Source organism: Jaculus jaculus, chromosome 19 (genome assembly GCF_020740685.1).
Source record: "Jaculus jaculus isolate mJacJac1 chromosome 19, mJacJac1.mat.Y.cur, whole genome shotgun sequence".
Classification (NCBI taxonomy): Eukaryota; Metazoa; Chordata; class Mammalia; order Rodentia; family Dipodidae; genus Jaculus; species Jaculus jaculus.
This window is the reverse complement of record NC_059120.1, coordinates 6,045,085-6,063,013: the sequence shown is the minus strand read 5'-3', so window position 1 is coordinate 6,063,013 and position 17,929 is coordinate 6,045,085. Positions and strand designations below refer to the sequence as shown.

General features: G+C 47.4%; 1 protein-coding gene and 1 pseudogene across 5 annotated transcripts in view; one reads left to right on the top strand and one right to left on the bottom strand.

The window, feature by feature from the left end:
• St6galnac3 (ST6 N-acetylgalactosaminide alpha-2,6-sialyltransferase 3) overlaps positions 1-5,925 on the bottom strand; it is a 551,413-nt gene extending 545,488 nt beyond the window's left edge. For all 5 annotated transcript variants that reach the window (XM_045138458.1, XM_045138459.1, XM_045138460.1 and 2 more), the window contains exon 1: positions 5,865-5,925. In XM_045138458.1, the coding sequence (XP_044994393.1) occupies positions 5,865-5,882 (18 nt within the window). In that variant the 5' untranslated portion in view covers positions 5,883-5,925. The remainder of the gene's footprint in view (positions 1-5,864) is intronic.
• Positions 5,926-8,465: 2,540 nt separating this feature from the next.
• LOC123456063 lies at positions 8,466-11,219 on the top strand (annotated as a pseudogene).
• The last annotated feature ends 6,710 nt before the right edge of the window (positions 11,220-17,929 follow it).

Genomic DNA, 17,929 nt, shown 5'->3' with positions numbered 1-17,929 from the left:
CACTTTTGGTAAGAGTTGAATAGAGAAGGAACCTGCTTTTCAAGGCTATGATTTGTTTCATCCCTGAATTAAGAATATGGCTGTGTCCTGCACAACTGTATTGGTTTCAGAAGCATGAAAAATGCGTGGAGTGGTCGTGACTTGCACACAGTTCCAGGAGCCACTACTGAAATGCAGCGCGAGATAGGGCTTGGTGCCCTGATAGGCTGAAAGAGCCTTTGGAATTGGACTGTGACTTGCATGAGTACCTGAAGATTTGGGGCTTACTAGGATTATGCAAGGGGTACCATAGAGCACACTGTTGGCCTACGATGGAAGTGTTCCCCAGCTATTCTGCCCCGCTGGAGGGGCAGAATTGGAAAATCTGGAGACTATCAGTCTCTGGTTGTACTGGACTTGAACTGCAGAAGTTTGATGTTTGTTTGATGGTGGTTGAGTTTGCATTGTTTTAGTCTCTCCTTGCTATGCCTTATTCCAGTTGAAAATGTTTACTCTGTGCCTTTATATGCTAGAAATGTTTAACTTTTTGGTTTTACAGGACTTACTATCTTAAATTGGTCAAGACTGTGAGGACTTTTGAAATTGAACTGAGTACAATTTACAATGTGTGATGGCTATAAATCTATTTGGGGCCAGGGGCAGAATGTGGTGGTTTGAATAGAATAGGTGGCCCCCAATATATTCAGTTGTTTGTTTATAGTTTGCATCTGCAGCCACCTGGCTAGAGGCAGTGTCACTGGGTGGATCTTAAGGTGTGGTGGTGGGTTTCAGATTTCAATCTAAAGATATGCAAAGTGTGCCTAGCTGGAGTTCCTGAAGGGTGCTGTGGCTTTTGACCTTTAGGCTTGTACTTCTCTCTGTATGCTTGGCCCTGTGAAGGCAGGCCAGCTTGTTCTGCCATTTGTAGAACTTCCCCTGGATCTGTAAGCTTCAATAAATATCCCTTCCTCCATAGCTGTGCCTGGTCTGGAAGTTTATCTCAGCGAACCTGAAGCTGTCTGCTACAGCACATCAAGCCAGATACACTAAATGGCATATGCATCTGGAGTCTGTTTGCAAGGGAAGGAGGTCCTGACACACCCATAGTCACACTCTGCCTCTTTGCCCATCTCTGTCAAATAAATAAATAAAAATAAAAAAGTTAAAAAGTAAATGTACCTGCTGAGATTGTGAGTTATGATTCCTCCAGAATAACAAACACACAGATACTCTTTTGTTATCCCAACAGCAGCCTGTGGAGGAATGTTGGATTACCCCAGTTGGGAAACTTAGGCATTATAATCAAAAACCTGGCTTGGGGTTCAACGATCAGTAAGTGACAGAGACATCATGAAGGCTCACAGAGTTTTGGCTTCACTGCCCACACAACATGGAGGGGGTATGTATTCCGATCAAATGACTGTCAAGTCATCACAGTTCTGTAGAATAGACCCCTGTGCAGAGTCAGAAGGGACCCTCAACACACACGTGGTGTACTGAAGGAACAGCTCTACATCCCAAAGTCTCTACCACTGGCTTCTCGTCTTAAGAGATTCCAAATCTGAGAGTCACTTTGGCACAGCCAAAGATGAGAGTTTAATTAATTAGCATCTCTCTCTCACAGTTTTCTCATATGCAAAAAGGGATAGTACAATCTACTTCAATGACCCAGTGAGAAAGTACAGCTTCACCCCCAGAGTAAAGCTGATGTTGTCACAAAAGTTATCTCTGCACAACCCAAGCACCCTGACAGTGAATTCTGCCCAGCTCTAGCATCATGACTGGGAAGCCTACCTTGACGACTCCCTAACGGGGTCGTTGCTCTCTGGCTCCAGGCTTCCATTATGCCTTCCAGATGCAGTGACTGTTTTATTCTTCTCACAGTCACGTGAGAACTCATCAGAAAAGCAACTCACTGGAAAATGTGCCTCTTTTACAGCAGGAAGAGACCCTGCTCATTATCAAGGATGGAGAGTTGGTACCAAGATAAATCAGTTCCAACAAACTCACTTTCAAAAGAACTTTATTTCCCATTGCCCCTCCATGACGTCTACATTCCTACCACTTACAACCTAGCCAGTATGTCGAACTTCAAGCCCAAGGCTGAATAACGCCAAGGACAGCTATGGATGCAGCACAACAAAGAATCATAAACGTAAAACATAATGGGATTTTTTAAAGCTATTTTGTTTTGTAACTTCACTGCACGGTTCTCAAGTGTTCACTTTGTAGATGGTAATGTCTTGTCACAATGTTAAAAGGATGGACTTGTCTGCACCAAGCTCCCTTTGTCTTTGACTACTCATACCTCCATAATGTACTGTTCTTTATTAAATGGTATACAAGTTCTCATACCCATTCCCTTCTCTGGGTATGCATTTCACATGTTTATGATGTTTGCACACACATTGCACAGATGTGTATGAAGCCCTCTGTTTTCATACAAAAATATAAACTTAAGGTGCATATTTTTCTCTTCCTAATCAAGCTTTTGTCAGTTTGATTGTCATGCTCAGGCCCGGAAGCTGAGAGAGTGCTTCCTACCCTGGTTGCCAGCACCCACTGAGGATATTACACCACAGAAAATATTTCATGAAGCCGGGTGTGGGGGTGCACACCTTTAATCCCAGCACTCAGGAGGCAGAGGTAGGAGGATCACCATGAGTTCGAGGCCACCCAGAGACAGCATAGTGAATTCCTGGTCAGCTTGGTCAGCCTTGGCTAGAGTAAGACCCCACCTCAAAAAAAAACACCAAAAAAGGGCTGCAGAGATGGCTTAGCGGTTAAGCACTTGCCTGTGAAGCCTAAGGACCCAAGTTCAAGGTTCGACTCCCCAGGACCCATGTTAACCAGATTCACAAGGGGGCGCACACATCTGGAGTTCATTTGCAGTGGCTGGAAGCCCTGGCACGCCCATTCTCTCTCCCTCTCTCTATCTGCCTCTTTCTCCCTCTGTCTGTCACTCTCAAATAAATAAATAAAAATGACAAAATAAAGTTTTTAAAAACGCCAAAAAAGAAATCATAAAACTAAACCATAACAAAAGGCCAATGACTTCACCCTTATGATAACCCTGTTCAAAATCAATTATAAATGGGGCTGGAGAGATGGCTTAGCAGTTAAGCACTTGCTTGTGAAGCCCAGGACCCATACACAAGGGGGCACACGCATCTGGAGTTCATCTGCAGTGGCTGGAGGCCCTGGCATGCCCATTCTCTCTGTAATTATCTGCCTCTTTCTCTCTCTGTCACTCTCAAATAAATAAATAAAAACAAACAAAAAATTTTAGTTAATTATAAATGTAAATATAACATAAATGATGCTAATATCTGATATAAAATAAAATATAACATAAATGTTGTTGCACATATTTTTCCTAGGAAAGCCATGGGAAAGGGTGGGCTCTGAGTTCCAGTGACTCTAAAATCAAAGGCAAGGGTTTAAGCATACACAGATCCCAGGCCTCCCAATTGAAACCACACCAGCACACACAGTCTCAAAGACAACACAGGGAAAAGGTCCACCACAAACCACCAACCAGAAAGGTGCCCTGCTGCTTAAAGGTAAAAAAAAAAATGCATGGGATGGCATGAGGACATCATAGAGTTGTCTCCTGGGAACGCATAGAGAACAGCCTTGAAATATACAGATAAAAATCCGGGTGTGGTGGCGCACGCCTTTAATCCCAGCACTTGGGAGGCAGAGGTAGGAGGATCGCTGTGAGTTCAAGACCTCCCTGAGACTAAATAGTGAATTCCAGGTCAGCCTAAGCTAGAGTGAGACCCTACCTTGAAAAAAAAAGTAAGGATAGGTGTGAAATCTGAGGGAGAGTAGGTTCCCTGTGTCCTCACCCCTGTGCGTGCCTTGGCACATCTCAAACTCAGGACTGTGAGACCCTTCATTAATAAGGTAGGGCCAGAACTACAGCCCTTAGCTTTCAGAGGTTTACGCAACAATAAGATGTGTTACATGAAACAGACTGAGTAGATAATACATCTCAACTACTAACAGTCAATGTCATCAAGTAATCACGTATTAAATGCTTGTACCACAAAGAACCCTCCATGAACTACTGTGTGCCAGCCCACCCGCCCCCAGAACAACTTTATAGACTAGATACTACTGTTTTGATCCTCTGGTGAAGAAACTAGCATCCAGTGACACTCAGGTAACTTGTCCCACGCCACACAGTGGCGAGACACAGAGACAGAGACAGAATTCAGACTAATATCATTCTGCATCCTGCAGATAACCTGTCCGCACTCTTGACTAATTCTGAGGACAGATAATGAAGATCTGGGCTAGGTCCTCAGTGTGAGAAGCAACAGGCACGAGGTGAGAGCAGATCCCAGTGTCACCTTGGATGGGCATTAGAGATGTTTGTTTCAGCTTTGGATGGGCATTAGAGATGTTTTGTGGGAGCTAGAGGTGTTGCTCAGTGGCCTGATACAAGCTCAGCATAAGTGAGGCCCTGGGTTTCATCACCAGTGCCCTGCAAACATACAAAGGAAAGACATGTGGAGCATGCACAAAAACGAGGCGAGTTAAAGCACCAGGGCCAGGCGGGGGATGGATGGCCAATTCCTCTAACCTCTTCAGTTTCAGAACTCATGCTAATAGTCTTGAGGCTAAAATTTCCATATGGTAATACTAGTGTGTTATTTCCTCATGATTTTTGCCACTGTTTGTTACTTCCCGGAAAAATATTCTGAAACAAACAGAGGAAGTTCAAAAAGTTACAAGAAATTTCCATCCCAAAGAAGGGGATCAGATTCTAGTACGTGACCTTGTATGTGTCATGGACACCAAGGAAACTAAGACAGCCCATGACTTCAAATTGCCCTGCAGACAACAGTGCAAGTATGCCTCAATACAAAACACACGCACGTTGTTTTCTGATGTCGTCCTTGACTACAAAGAGCGGTTCCCCAAGTCGGGGACAAATGCCTCTGCATTCTCCAGTCAGGGTCCCCGGAAACCTTGCCACTGTGAATGTTCTGGATTGCTTTAGTCTGGCTAGGCACTTGGAGAACAGCAGTACAGAACAAAACGGAATGGGGGTGGGGGCTCAGTTTCCAAAGAGGACGGAAGTTTTTCCCAAGGAAGGCCTTCATCAAGCCCTACCACCTGACTCCCCAAGGCTGTGGACCCAGAAAGATGCTTGCTCGGCGCAAGTGAGGAATCCGAATCGGGCCTTGGAGAAAGCGCTCAGCTCAGTGTGGGCGGCTGGGTGGACTTGGTAAATCATTTCGTCTGTTCACATGGAGGAACCTAAGGAGGCCCAAAGCTCTACTTACTACCATCCTCCGTGAACTTTTCAAGTGGAGCTGCCATGATCTGGGACTGGCAGATGGCACAGAAAACTCATTCCTATGAGACTACCTGTAGTCCTCTGCAGAAGTTCTTTTTTTTTTTTTTTTTTTTTTTTTTTGCCTTCCCAACATCAAAGGCTCAGAAGTCTCCCCGGTGCCTCCTCCCCTTCCCACAGCGCGTGCCCCTCACCCATGCCAGACACTCGGTTCCCGCCGATGCACCCCTCCACACTCCGAAAGGCCTCGGGCCCCGCGGGGCTGGCGAGAGGCACCCCTCCTCTGCCACCCAGGCATCTGCTCGCAGCCCCGCGCGCCCCTGCATGGAGCCAGCTCCCTCCGTGCAGGCGCCAGGCGGCTGCAACGATGGGCACCGGCACCGAGGCTGTGCCAAATGCATGTGGCAGCGATCGCCCTCCCCGCGCCTCCGCCAGCGCAACAAAAAGCGGAGCGCGGCCGGGGGACAGACCACCGGGGCGAGGAGGCGGCGGCGGGACCGCTCCGGGCTCCGCGACCCTCGGAGCGCCGCGCCGCGCCGGGGCCGGCCGGGCACGCGTGCGGCCCGCGCGGGGTTACCTTCAGGATGCAGGCCATGGCGCTCCGCGGCGCCGCTGCGCCCGGCTCAGGGGCGGACCCCGCGGCACGCTGCGCCCCGACACCTCGGCCGCACCGCTCCAGCCCACATTCCCGCAGACCCGGGCCGACGGGACCAGGGCGCGAGCGGCGAGCCCGGGCCCCGCCCCCGGGCCGAGGCCACGCCCACGAGCCCAGCCACTGGTCGGCGGCCCGCGCGGCCCCGCCCCCGGGACGAGGCCCCGCCCCGGTCACGTGCCCCCGCGGCGCGCGCTCGCCCGAGGTCTGCGGCTCCTCCCGGTGGGCTGTGGTAGCGCGTCCCCGGGGCGCGCTGCAGGCCGCTGTGCGCTCCCGCATGGCAGACGGGGCGCGCGCGGGTCTGGCACGGCCCTCTGCAGGCCCCTCCGAAAGTTCCCCAGAAGTGCTCCCGGTGCTGTGGAAGGACGCACGGAGCCTCTACCCTGCAAAGTCCTGAAAGGATGGAGGGGCTGTCAATCAGAGTGTGGCCCTAGATAGTTCTTCGTGGCCATGTGGTTCACAGGAAAAGAAGAAAAAAAACCAAAAAGACTGGGCCTCCCTGGTCGACAACACGAGGAACCACAACACGACAGTGTGTACACGCATATGAATCATATATGCACACACAGAATCATGCATGTGCATATGTTGTATCTTCTTGCAAGTTTACTAAAATTACATAAAAATACAGCCTATAGGACAGAGTGTATATCTGCATACTTTTGCACACACGTAAATACTGATTGTGGATGTATACTATGTGTGTGTGTGTGTGTGTGTGTGTGTGTGTGCTCATACACAGCACTCGCCTCTGCTACTGGCTTAAAATTGAAAAGTTCAGTGGCAAAGTTAGATATAAGCTTTGCTGTTAAGAGTTGGGACTCTAGGGGCTGGAGAGATGGCTTAGCGGTTAAGAGCTCACCTGTGAAGCCTAAGGACCCCGGTTCGAGGCTCGATTCCCCAGGACCCACGTTAGCCAGATGCACAAGGGGCGCATGCATCTGGAGTTCGTGTGCAGTGGGTGGAGGCCCTGGAACGCACATTCTCTCTCTCTTTCTCTTCCTCTTTCTCTCTGTGTCTGTTGCTCTCAAATAAATAAATAAGACAAAAAAAATTTTTTAAAAAGAGTTGGGACTCTAGATGACTACTAGTTAAATCGCTCACCTACAAAGCCAAAGGACCCAGGTTCATTCCGCAGGACCCATGTAAGCCAGATGCACAACGTGGCACATACATCTGGAGTTACTTCAGTGGCTGAAAGCCAAGAAGAAGAAAAAAAGCTTTCCTAAAAAAATAAAAAAGAGTTGTAACTCTGGAAAGGTCCATTTCAACCATCCATCTGGAACTAAACCTATATGGCCAGTTTACCTGAAAGACAGATGGCCTGGGACAGGAGAGTCCTGGTCCTGCCCAGGCACACACATTAGGCCTTCTCTCTGAGTGACAATCAGCAAGGCAGGAGTAACTCCTCAGCCAGAGCTGGCCAAAGGGAAGTCACTCAAGCTCTGGTGAGCCACCCAGCAGAAGTCAGGAAAGCCCCCTGGGCTGGTGGTGGCTGCGGCATCATGAGTTTGGCTCGCATGATAAGGATGACGTGAGGTATTCCAGAGATTTTTGTTCTTTCCAGAAAGTTAAAATCCCCAGAGTCACCGCTGTGCTCTGGAAGAGCTTTCTGGTGTCCTGTGAGAGCATACTTCGCCACCTCCTGCTGCCCTCTTGTTGCCGTGGAGAACAGAGGATTTTAAAATTATTTTGTTGTTTTATTTTTATTTATTTATTTGAGAGCGACAGACAGAGAGAGAAAGAGGTAGAGAGAGAGAGAATGGGCACGCCAGGGCCTCCAGCCACTGCAAAAGAGCTCCAGATGCGTGTGCCCCCTTGTGCGTCTGGCTAAAGTGGGTCCTGGGTAATGGAGCCTCAAACCAGGGTCCTTAGGCTTCACAGGCAAGTGCTTAACCGCTAAGCCATCTCTCCAGCCCCAGATGACTTTTTCGTAAGAACTCTTGACTAGGACTGCATGCTTTAAACCACTGCATGAATTAACTCATGGCCTTCAAAGGGCTGGGAAAACTCAGCTACTTCATTCAGTTATTCACTCCTTTAGTAATTCATTAACGTTTATGGAGCCACTCCTAAATGAAGAATAACTCTTTTTTTGAGCCATGACTGACTAGAGGAAAAATTCTCTCTTGAGTTTCTACGGGACCTGTTAGAGACAAGCCATTGAGTCTCGTGGTCTCTGATACCACGAGGAGATCAGTGAAGTGGGGAAGATGAGAGCTGGCAGCACACTCTGGGCAGGGGAACAGGCTGCAAGGAGGGAGGCAGTCAAGGGGGCGGGCAGAGCACTTCCTTGCTCAGTGTCCTTGCTCACATTGCTTACCCTTTCCTCATCCTTACCTCAAAGAGGAGGACATGACCGCAGGAAGATTCTCATGGAATAACGTTTGTGAGTGCACTCATACCCTGACGCTAGGAGCAACTGCAAACGGTAACACGCTACCTAAGGAAGAACCCTTCCTCTAAGTGCAGGAGGAAGAATGAGATGAGCGCTGTCCTCCCCGGGGTCTTTGAGGGATGAGGGTGATGGCGGAGAGCTGCGCTGTGGGCGTGCTAGGATGTGGGCTTTCCAAACTCCCTGAGTTCTGCTTTGACATGGCTTTCTCAGCAGGACTCCGACCACTCAAGTCACACTTCCCAACATGTCACTGTTTAAGAACATTCCCAAGTTATGCCCAAATGCAGCTAAGAATATAGATGTCTTTATTACAATCTGAAAACTGAAAATGCTAAAATAAATCTAGATTGGACATTTTATAAAATATAATTAATAATTGTTGTTTCAGATGGACTACCCTCCTCCCCCCCACAAAAAAGTTTCTGTGTAGAAATAAAACCAAGCTCTGAGTGTACCAAGGAAGGAGGGTAGAGCCAGATCTGTCAAGCTGTGGGAGGTGGGCATGTAGGAGACAGTGGGCAAGATATTTTTGTTTTAAAATAGGCCAAACTTCAGGAATAGGTTCGTCTAGTCTGTAGGTATAGTATGATTTTCCAACTCTTTAACTTACATAAATTTAATTCAAGAGTTTCTTTCTCCTTTTAACTTTTTATTGACAACTTTCATAAATATAGATGGTATACCATCATAATCCCCTTCTACCACCCTCTTCCCCCTCCCAAATCGCCCCTCCACTGAATCTCTTCTTTCCAACTAGTCTCCCTTCTATTTTGATATTATCATTTTCCCTCCTATTATGCAGGTCATGAGTGCCAAGGCCACTTTGTGTCTGGAAGACAGCAATGTAAGCATGCCTCCCCTTCATTTGATTCTGACACTCTTTCTGCCACCTAGTCTACAATGGTCCCTGAGCCTTGAAGGGTGTGGTAGAGGTGTCTCGCGTAGTGCTGAGCACACCACTGTCACTTCTCAGCACCGTGGTGAGGTTTGAGTCTCCCCAGTAGTCACAACTATCTGAAAAGAAGCCAGGTGTGGTGGCGCACACCTTTAATCCCAGCACTCGGGAGGCAGAGGTAGGAACATCACTGTGAGTTTGAGGCCACCCTGAGACTACATAGTGAATTCCAGGTCAGCCTGAGCCAGAGACCCTACCTCAAAAAAAAAAAAAAAAAAAAAAATCTGAAAAGAGAAATTTCTCCAACCTAAAGGGAGAGTAGCATTAATATGTGGGCGTAAACATGAATGTTTAGGGGTACTCATTAGGCAGTTAGCCCACAACAGTATTAGTTTTCCTCCTAGGGCTTAAGCCTTTGACTAGGTTTTCAGTACCAAGTATGAATTCCCTCTCATGCAGTGGGCCTCAAGGCCAATCAGAGGCAGTTGTTTTTTGCCATAATAGACATGCCACGATTACACCAGTTGGTACGTTTACCACGGCTGTCCTGATATAAAGCTGGAAGCGTCCACTGCTGAAGACCATTGATGGCTTCTCTTTGCATTGTGTTTACAGCATCCCAACAGCTAGTCAACAAGCCTTCCAGCTCCAGCTTCTTAAACCAAGTTTCTGTTTCCAAAAATAGTAATAAAATGAAAGCACCTCCCAGTCAGATGTACATTCGGCCTATACACTGGGTACCATGCCCGCAGCTGGAAGGTGAGGGTCGGGGGTTGAAACACAGTTGCCACACTCAGCTGGTGGAGTCAGGAACCTGGTCTCCACGATGTAGCAACTTCAGATGTACACTATCGTCTTGGGTTTTGGTCATAAGAAGATATAGGATTAGTGTGTAGGTTTTGTAGAATCCTATACGGTTCCTCATGGTCAACCTGACTGAATTTAGGACGATCATGGTCACATACCTCTGGGTTTGTCTGTGAGGACATTTGCAGATGTGGTGAACTGAGGGAAGACCACCACCTTCACTTCCACCACCACCTCCACTGTCGCCAGACTCCTGAGGTGACTGGTTCCAGGATATGACAATAACCATGTGGTGTTTCTTCAAACACAGGACGTGGGTGGGAGAAAGGCTTCTTCCTTTCCGTCTGGCGGCAGCCATCAGACGTGAGCCGAGCGGGCGTGGGTGCACACAAGCACATCCAGGAGCTGCGGAGGAAGAAGCAGTCGGACGTGATGCGCCTCCTGCGCGGGTCGGCGGCTGGCAGTACGGCCAGCTCCAGCTCCGGGCGCTGCACCGGGCGCCCCACGCGGCCCGACCGGCGCGCAGGCTGCGCTACGAGGCCAAGCAAGGCTACGTCACGTCCAGGGTCCGTGCGCGCCGCGGTGGTCGCAAGCGCCCGGTGCCCAAGGTGCAGCTTACTGCAAGCCTGTAGGTGGTCTCTAGCGCCCGGTGCCCAAGGTGCAGCTTACTGCAAGCCTGTAGGTGGTCGCAAGCGCCCGGTGCCCAAGGTGCAGCTTACGGCAAGCCTGTAGGTGGTCGCAAGCGCCCGGTGCCCAAGGTGTAGCTTACGGCAAGCCTGTAGGTGGTCGCAAGCGCCCGGTGCCCAAGGTGCAGCTTACGGCAAGCCTGCACACCGCGGTGTCAACCAGCTGAAGTTTGGCCAAGCCTGCAGTCTGTCGCCAGGAGAGAGCTGGACATCCCCGTGGGGCTCTGAGATCCTGAATTCTTGCTGGGTTGGCGAAGATCCACATACAAATTCTTTGAGGTTATCCTCATTGATCCATTCCATAAAGATGTCAGAAGAAATCCTGACACCCAGTGGATCACCAAGCCAGTCCACAAGCACGGGGAGATGCGCGGGCTGACTTCTGCAGGAGTCGTGGCCTTGGGAAGGGCCGCAAGTTCCACCACGCTATTGGTGGTTCTCGTCCTGCAGCTTGGAGAAGGCGCAATGCCCCCCAGCTCCACCGCTACCGCTAATAGAGGGATGTTTGTAAAATCCACACCTCATAATTTAGGACAGTTACGTCGTTTAAAGGTGTGTCTATTAGAAGTAGTCTGCAGTTCTTTTCCTGAATGCTTTGTGACATTGTCAGAAGTGCAATAATGTTTGACGACTATAAGTGATGGTGCATCTTGTTTCTCTTGTCTTTGCATTGTCTTATTAGGGAGTTATGTACAGTGTTTGAGACATGCTGTATGGTACAGGTATAAAATAAAAACTCTGAAAGAGGAGTGCTGAGACTAGCCCTGTAGATTTGTTTGGTGCATGGAGGAGAGCTTAGTTGGTACGACGTAACAGTTATTATTTTTGAGGCAGTCTAGCTGTAGCCCATGTTGACCTGGAATTCAGTCTGTCAGGGTTGCCTTAAACTTAAGGCCATCTTCTCAGCCTCCCAAGTGCTGAGATTAAAGGTGTGAGCCACCATAATGTTGGATTTTGTTTAGAAATTAATAGGACAAGGGGCAATTTATTTGCAAGCAAAGAAGAATGGCCTGGGCCTCCAGCCACTGCAAAGGAACTCCAGATTCATGCACCCTTTCTGCATCTGGCTTTAGGTGGGTACTGGGGAATCAAACTGGGGCATTAGGTCTTGCAAGCAAGCACCTTAACCACTGAGCCAGCCTAACAACGGGTATTTAAAAAAGTTGGTTCCAGTGTTGTATCTGTACAACTGCTACCTAGGAAGAAAAAGGCTTCTAAATTACCACTATTTTAAAAAATCTGGTAAACTTAAAGGGACTTTTTGTTGTTAGAAAAACAATGAAACAAAATTAGCTAAGTCAACAGTGCCATAAAGTTAACATAAAGGGTGAGAAGACTTGATGTTGTGGTTCTCTGAAATCTAGAATTCTGTATTTATTGCCCATTTTTTTACACCAATTTGTTGACACTAAGAGGATTTGAAAGCTAGGCAAATTATTTCCCTTCAGACTACAAGTAGTGAAGATTCTGCCTGGATGGCAAAATGTTAAGCCAGTGGTCATTCTTTCGATAATACCTGAGCTTAGAGAAAGTCTTGAGAGTCCTGTGCCTTTAGAAATAGTGTGCATTGTGCAGCCTCTAGTCACTGCAGGAAATGGTTTCTGTCAGGTTGGTCCGTTGGTCTGAGGTCAGTGTGCTTGACCCCCTCCCATAAAGCTACTGAGCAGCCTAACCCTAGGTTGTGTCTGCAGTCGCTCATCCCTGGCTAAGTTAACCTCGCCACTTAAAGGACATCAAGCTTAGCACCACACGTGTGGCTACCGTTTGCCAGGGTGAATTTGAATATGGAAGAAATAAAAGTAAATCCCCTTATTGTAGATTTTGGAGTTGCTATCTTAAAAATAGATGGTTTGATTTGAATCTTCCTTCTCATAAGATTACCAGAGAATATTCATCACAAACTCATAAAACCTTGAGACCTAAAATTCTTTTCAACAAAGCAAACCATACAGTATTGTGTGTAGAGGTTGTTCAACTAAGGAATAAATGTGTATTAAAAAAAAAAAAACACAGGAAGTCTTCACAAGCAGGAACATGAGCGAATCTAGCACCCAGAGGCTTCTAGGGCTTCTGTTGGAGCCTCCATCCTCTACCCTATGAGAACGTTTCTCTCTTCTCTTCCTCTTTTCTTGTCTCCTGACCTCTCCCACTCCCTCTTCATAGTGACTTGCAGATACAAAGCTTGCATCTACAAGGGAAGCTTTCTCATGATGTCAGTTAGTACTATTTGCGGCAGTCAATCGTCCATCAATTGAGAGTGGCTCACACAGTTGGAGGACACATTGTTTTGTGACCAGAAGGCCTGGAGTTAGGATCCTCATTTCTGTATCTTACCTACTCCCTGGGCCAGCCACAAAGTAACCTGCCAGGCTTTTCTTCCCTTCACATGAAAAGCCTTTGAGACTGCTGCCATCGCACGGGCCTCCCCAGGGCTCTTCTTGATTCAATTGGTCCACTTTGCCTTTCTATTTGGCCTGTCACCAGTGAGATATAAACATGAAGCTAGGGCCTCATGAGTTATGACAGGCCGTGGGGTAAATGTAGATATTTAAATTCAGTTTGGTTCATTGTAAACAGCTCCATTACCCAGTGCTTCTCAGAGCTGTAACATGTACTTCCCTGACACAATTAAAATGCAGACTCTCATAACTTTTCCAATCCCCCCGTACATGCATTCATTTAATATATTTATATTCAACAGTGCCATTTATTAAGGTTTTAATTGGGTCTCAAACTTTTCCATTTAAAGTTGTTAAATGAATCCCAGATATTGTAAAACTCTGCTTGCCACCCAGTTCATAATTAAGCCCGTAGGAAGCTGAGTGGAAAGGCCATGAGGAACACCAGGGAAGGTGTGGAGCTGCGTCCTAAGCAAGCGTTGAAGATCATCTTCCTGGAATCACAGTGTCCTTTAATATCCTGAAGTCAGTGCTTCTCCATCCATATCCACACGTGTCTGTCTGTTTCCAAGGACTGGTGGCCTCTTGGGTGGATGCCAGTGGGAATATCCTGGCGTGGGCCTGGGCTTCAGCCCTTCACTATGCAAACTGGTTGTTCCAAAGAGCCATTCCATTTTGCATTCCCCAAACTTGATTTTACTGCTATTCTAAACCCTTACATGGTTCTAACCCAGAATCCACCCTCATCCCTCACTAGGCTGATACTTATCTGGGATGAACTCCAAGACAAGTTATGCATGACTTAAGATTGAATTTTTAAAATATGATGTTCCCATCCAGTAACATTCTCTTTTTACTTCATCCCCACTCTGCCCTTCCTAAAGGAAGTTCCTATCTGTTCTCAAAACAAAAAAGAATTCAAATGAACCCATTAAGGAAAAAATACATAAATTAATGTTCTCCTAATCTCCATTACATTAAAGAACATAGCTTTTAACCAGATTTGCTTTTCTTAAAGAATTCCTCCCTAAGACTCTATAGAATATAATCAGTTGAAAGTACATATGGCTAGAAGCACTGGTGTGTCATTTGAATTTGGTTGGTATTGAATTTCTCCAAGGCTACTGAGGGCTACATTATTAATTGAGTTTGATATTTCTTAACCAGGTTTCCCAGAATGATTTTCTTTTTATTATGAGGATCTTCCTGGGCATGTTTTCCTGCATGCATCTAGGGTTTCTTCTCCCATGGAGGGGCCCCTCTGACCTGTTTCCCTGAAAAGGAGGGGGTGGGCCTAACAGCTGGGCTCCTCCAGCAACTTGTCTTGAGTGGCCTGGATGTCACAGACTCTCCTGAGAGCAAAGCTTTTTGGAAATTCTCTGCTTGCAGGGTATCACTTCCTACACTGGTTATAACTGGGTCTTAGGTGTTGAGAGAAAGGTAGAAAAGCCGTGTGAAATCCCAAGGAGAATAAAGGTCTGGAAATTATTAGCCAAGCACACTAGAGTATTACCACTGTGACTTTGTGTCCTATTTTCACAACTGTCCAGGGCTTCTCTTTATCTCCAGAATATGGTAAGTTACAGGTCTGCTTGCACCTCTTTCCACCATGACTTCCCACATTTCTCTTACACCAGAGGTTGGCAAACTTTCCAGCCAGGAGTCAGATAGTAAATATTAGGCTTTGAGACCACTTGGTCTCGGTCACAATCCCTCAACTCCACCATTACTATAGGAAAGCCATCATAGACATAAACAAATGGCCAACGTCTGCAAGCCAATGAACTGGATTTATGTACATGAATATGTGTATTTCATAGTATTTTTCAGCATATTTTCCTTTGATTTTTAAAGAAATATTTATTTATTTATTTAAGAGAGAGAGAAAGAGGCAGAGAAAGAGAGAGAGTGGGCATACCAGGACCACCAGCCACTGCAAACGAACTCCAGATGCATGTGCCCCCTTGCGCATCTGGCTTACGCGGGTCCTGGGGAATCAAACCGAGGTCCTTTGGCTTTGCAGGCAAATGCCTTAACGGCAAGCCATCTCTTCAGCCCCTTCTTTGATGTTTTTTAACTATTTAAAATGTTCCATCTGTTCCTTTCTTTGAGTGTACAAAAACATGTGGCCTAGATCTGACCCATGGGCCAGCCTGCCTCTGTCTTTGTTAATTTATGTCTATGTCATCATGCTTCAAGCCTAGATTACATCCCATCTGGTCTTTAATGCCTTTTTAAGATGTCTTTGTTTGGACTAGGGAGATGGCTCAGTTGGTCCAGTGTGTGGCACAAACATGAGGGCCTGAGTTCAGATCCCCATTACTCAGGTAAAAAGGTGGGTGCAACAGTAAGCACCTGTAATCCCAGCACAAAAGAAGCTGAGACAGGAGGATCCCTGGGGCTGGCTGATTAGCTAGTCTAGCCGAATCAGTGAGTTTGAGGTCTGGTGAGAAGCTTTATCACACAAAAGAAGATGGGGAGGGGCTGGAAAGACGGCTCGGTGGGTTAAGTACTTGCTTCACAAGGGTGAGCTCAGGTTCCCAATACCCCATGTAGCCCCAATACTCCATGTAGCCCCAATACCCCATGTAGCCCCAATACTCCATGTAGCCCCAATACTCCATGTAGCAGTGGAGACCCCACTGCACCCACAGCAGGATGGGAGGCAGAGACAGAAGAGTTCATGGCAGCTCACAAACGGGACCGCGGGTAACAATGAAAGGCCCTGCCTCAACTGACGAGAGGCGGGGCCAACACCCAGAAGTTGTCCTCTGATCTCCCAATGTGGACACACACACACACACACACACACACACACGCACACACACACATACAGTTACACCAAGATGAAAAAGAAAGAAGCTGTAGAGTGATTAAGAAAAACGCTCAATGCAGATTGCTGGCCTTTGGTGCACAAACAGATACAAACGCATATAACACGCACACACGCACACCCTAACAAATGCTGTTGGCAAAATTCTTCCAGCAGCTAATTATTCCTATCCTATTGATGCAGGATTCTGTAGTTGGGGGTCCCCCAAATTTACAAACCCCAGTTTGGGGTTCTGTTCTACCTTTAACAAAGAATTAATCAAGACAGACTCAAGAAGGATAAATTCTGAACGCTTAAGTTTACTTAGGGAGAAGTTACAATCTGTGGGGTTTCTTTAAGGGAAGCTGGGATCTAGGAGGAAGGCCAGAGCAGTCACAAGCACCTGAGAGCAGGAAACACAGTCAGGTGGAGAACACAGCAGAGCCCGTGAGATTCATTCAAGAGAAACTGAGCTTCTAGGGAATAAACACGTGGAAGATAGAATCTCGGTGCTTATGGAGGGAGATTTAGAAGGAGCCCCATAGAGTCCACCCTGAGCTTCCCCATGGAAGAAGGTGAAGAGGGCAAATGGAGGTGGGTTAAGGAAGAAGGGCAGAGAGAAAACGTCAAAACAGACCAAGAAATTTAGAGGAGAAACGAGTGGTAAATAGAGTTCCCCTCATGGTTACCCTGCGCAGTGGCAGGCCCGGAGTTTCAGAAAGCACCAACTCGTGGATCTGGAGTGCCAGGGCAATATGCACAGGTTAGATTCAGAGACCAGAGGAAAATCACACATGGAGTTAAAGGGAGAAGTTACCCCAGAGCACAAGGCAAGCAGAACAACCACCCAAACCAGGAAATAGTGTTCTGCTCTCCCCAGCCCAGCTAGGTGGGGCAGGCGGGGAGGTGGTCTTTCCTCAGAGCCAGGGGCGCGGCGGAAGACCTGCTGCTCTGTAGCTGGAGGCACTGGCTTCAGCGCCAGCCGGCTTGTGTCCTGGAGGCTCCAGAGCGCTAGACTGTGGGCCGCGGGGGCACGGCAGCTGTTGTGGATGGGTTCTCATCAGACAGGAGTTCCATTCCTGCCAGGGCAAGGTGGCATTGGTTTCAGTCCCCGGCTTCAGTTCCAGACTGAAACTGTCTAAAAGAAGCAAGCTTCCTCCAATTTCTCCTTCACTATCTGCTGGCATTTCCTTGAGTAATAACATGTCCTGTTATCTATGTCTTTTTTCGGTCTTTAGTTTGGGGCCTTTTCAAAGAGATTGCAAACTTCCTGACATTCTTGTTTTTGAATTCCTCGCCTCTCTGAGCCCCCAGAAAGGAAACATGGCTGGGCGTGGCGGCGCACGCCTTTAATCCCAGCACTCAGGAGGCAGAGGTAGGAGGATCACCAAGGGTTCGAGGCCACCCTAAGACTCCATAGTGAATTCCAGGGTCAGCCTGGGCTAGAGTGAGACCCTATTTCGAAAACCAAAAGAAAAGAAGAAAGAAAGAAAGAAGAGGGGGAGGAAACATGGCTCTTGAGTGTTGATCTGAATGCCCAGGGACAAGATGTTACCAACTCTACGTTCATAAAACTGAAAAGCAGGATTAGAGAGATGGCTCAGTGGTAAAGGTGCTTGCCTGCAAGGTCTACACCTGGGTTCAATCCACCAGTACTCACGTAAAGCCAGACGTACACAGTAGTAGTGTATGCAGCTGAAGTTTGTTTGCAGCAGCTAGAGGCCCTGGTGTAGTCTCTCTCTCTCCTTGCAAATAAAACAAAATAAATTTTAAAAAGAAAGAACAAATGAACTGAAAAGCAGGGTGTCCTAGCATTCTGGGTGCCACTGAGAGATTTTGAGTCAGGAATTTCACATAGACTAGAATGCTTCTATCATGAATAATATTGTCGGTTTGAGTAATTCTTGAGAAGGCATTCTCAGGTCATCTTTGTCTTTAAATTGTTTTTTAAATCAGTAGGGTAATTATTTGGTCAAGATGGAGTTCTCAGTCC